This window comes from Emiliania huxleyi (genome assembly GCF_000372725.1).
Source record: "Emiliania huxleyi CCMP1516 unplaced genomic scaffold EMIHUscaffold_391, whole genome shotgun sequence".
Classification (NCBI taxonomy): domain Eukaryota; phylum Haptophyta; order Isochrysidales; family Noelaerhabdaceae; genus Emiliania; species Emiliania huxleyi.
Genome location: NW_005199036.1, coordinates 29839 through 32623, shown reverse-complemented (window position 1 = coordinate 32623; position 2785 = coordinate 29839). Strand labels below are relative to the sequence as shown.

General features: G+C 65.0%; 2 protein-coding genes across 2 annotated transcripts in view; both read right to left on the bottom strand.

Annotated features, from left to right (window-relative positions):
• Positions 1 to 351, bottom strand: part of EMIHUDRAFT_470199 (hypothetical protein) — a gene marked incomplete at both ends in the record, with an annotated part of 2725 nt that extends 2374 nt beyond the window's left edge. Inside the window, one exon of the mRNA XM_005771067.1 lies at positions 115 to 351. Within this exon, the coding sequence (XP_005771124.1) occupies positions 115 to 351 (237 nt within the window). The remainder of the gene's footprint in view (positions 1 to 114) is intronic.
• Positions 352 to 1173: 822 nt separating this feature from the next.
• On the bottom strand, positions 1174 to 2386 carry EMIHUDRAFT_243533 (hypothetical protein; the record flags this gene model as incomplete). The annotated part of the gene is made up of 2 exons (XM_005771066.1): positions 1174 to 1509; positions 1643 to 2386. The coding sequence occupies 2 exons, from the start codon at positions 2384 to 2386 to the stop codon at positions 1174 to 1176; spliced, it is 1080 nt and encodes a 359-aa protein (XP_005771123.1).
• Positions 2387 to 2785: the final 399 nt, after the last annotated feature.

Genomic DNA, 2785 nt, shown 5'->3' with positions numbered 1-2785 from the left:
GGGTTACCCAATCCTCGCTACCCACGCGGCCAAAGGATATCCACCTCGAGAACCTCGAGAACCCCCGCGTGGAGAATCGAAGATGCTCGCGACCATGGTGGAGGAGGCCGTCACCGGCGCTCCCGCGACCTCGTTCGCCCTGAGAGCCGCCTCGTCGAAGGCTCCCCGCTCCTTCGCGGCCTGTTGCGCCCGCACCACGTCCATCGCGTTCGCCGTCTGCGAGTTGAGCTTCGCCACCTTCGCCTTCCTCTCCCGCTCCGCCGCCGCCTCCCGGTCCTCGCGGCGGTCCGCCAACGGGTTGTCGCCGGCGTCGGCAGCCACGATCATGGCCGTGACGGCCTCGCCCGCCATATGTCGATTCTCGGCCTGTCGATCGCGCGTCCCAAAAGTCGCCAAAAGTGGCGGCGAGTCGCAATTACCCGCCCGCCGTCCCGGCGGTCCCGCAGCTCGCGCACATCTCCCTCTTAACCCACCTTTAACATCTCTATAAGGGATCCCTACTGAGTACCCGGTAGGAATCCTAGTGAACGCCCAGGGAACCGATTATGCGTGTGTGTGTGTGTGAGTGTGCTCACTCACGGAACCGATATGCCTTACAGTATTAAATTTAATACTCGAGCCGCTTGCGAAGCACTCGTAGCTCCTCGGCCGAGTCCACAGGAGCGGGAGGCGCGGCTGGGGCCCCGTCGGTGCCCCCGCCAGCCCCCGAGGGGGGGGGCTCCGGCCCAGAGCCATCTTTTGCCTCTGCGGGCCGTACGTCTTGGTCAGCGTCGGAAGCGCGCTTTGGCGCGGATTTGCCCATATCGTTGGGCGCACGGAGGGAAGGAGAGGTGGGCTCCTGCCCGAGAAGGTCGCGGGACCTGCGCAGAGCTCGCTCTGCGTGATGGCGCTCGAGCTTGGGCGTGCACGCAAGGGGTCACGCGCAAGCAAGAGCAAACAATCGGGAAGTTCACAGCTGAGCTTACCCAGAGAACGCCGTTCTCACCCATAAAAGACTTCCGCGGTGACACACAGAGTTCTCCTGTGTAACTAACTAACTCCTGTGTGTCCCTGATCGTCCTTTTCCAAGATAATAATCCTGCTCGTGCAAATTTATTAATTTAGATCGCAGCCTTGGCGGCTTCCTCAAACGCCCACTGCTCTGTGTAGAGTGTGAACCTGACCCAACGGGCACTACTTGCCTCGATACTTGCCGCGGCGGAAGCGCACGATATACTCGGGGTACACGTGGCGGTGGTCGTACAAGACGATCTCGCGGTGCTCCTCCCCCGTCGCCTCGCCCGAGTCCATCAGCGGGCCGTAGCCGACGCGCGTGTCCACCGTCGTGGCGACGACGCTGTCGTAGGTTGTGCCGCGCGTAAAGGCGTCGCCACGCTCGGGCGGCCGCCTGGCATTCTTGAACGCGTGCGAGAGGTAGGCCGGGTCGCCGAGCGCCGCGCGCACGACGAGCAGGGTCTGCAGCGGCGGCCCGGCAGCGCCCCGCTCCTCGGCCGGCGCGTACTCGGCAGCCTGGGGAGGGCGAGGGCGAGCTAGGGGGAGGGCAAGCTGGGGCGCCACACGGTTCAGGTTGCTGGAGTAAGGCCTTGCATGCGTGGTCCGTTAGGTAGATGCCGGCGCCGAAGCCGCCGCCCAGGGAGGCGACCCGCTCGTCAAAGTCGAGCTCCGACAGGAGCGCGGCCGTCGCGGCGTCGGTGCCGTGGAAGAGGCGGCACTCGTTCAGGCTCGGCTCGAGTGGCACGTGGTCGTCGTCGAGGCACGAGAGCGATACCTTCGCCGGCGGGGCCAAAGCCTTGACCCTGATTTGATGGGCATGATGCGCGTCGGTCATCTCACGCTTGCCGTGCCAGTACGCCTTCCACAACGCCAGGTTCTCCACCCTCTCAACAGAGGCGACGATGAAGACGGCCGCGTCATCGGCCAAACAGGACCCGTGCGCGGCCGCATTGAGCTCGTCCTCCAGTGCTCTCCGCAGGCTCTCGTCGCTTGAGATATCGACGCGATGGCAGCGCACGTCGGTAAAATCGCGATGACGCCACGCCCTGGGAAGCGGGATGCTGCCCTCTGCTTCCGCGGCCGACTGTGGGAGAGGCTTCGGCTCGAGAGGTGGCGATGGCATCGACCCGTCGTCGAGGCTGTAGTGATAGCCGCCGAGGCCAAACGTGGACGCCACGACGGCCGCACCTGCTGGCGTGCGAACGACGAGATATGCGCGCCAGAGGAGGGCGAGCAGGCCTGCCTCTGCAAACAGCCATTTGGCTCTCTCCGCCAGCTCCTGACGCCGTCTCTCCGACCGCTTCCACCAATGCGCACGGCGAAGCTGCTCGCAGGTCGCCGCCCTGTGCAGGCTCGCGATCGCAGCGCGGCGCAGCACGGCGGAGCTCAGCATGGTTGCACCCTCCGACGTCGGGACGTGTGGGACGAACGTGCGGCCAACCACGCCGGGACGCCCGAGTTTGTTTTGCGTTTTCCCAAAGGGAGGAAACGGAACGGAGTTGTGGTGTGAATAGCTCTCCGTACGTCCCAAGCGGCCAACTTACGCGCACTGCAGTACACATGTCGCAGGCTCCGTCGTCGCCCGACGACGACGCCAAACCCACGCTGGGACCGGCGGCGAGCCATACAGACACGCTGCGCGAGCTCGCGGCGCTTCGCGAGCAGGACCGTGCGCCCGTCCTCGCCGCAAGTACAACAGCGCACGTGCTGCCAGCGCCTCCAGTTACTGGGTCGTCCTCCTCCTCGGAAAGAAAAGAAAGAAGAAAGACAACCCACGGGAGGGATGGGAGGA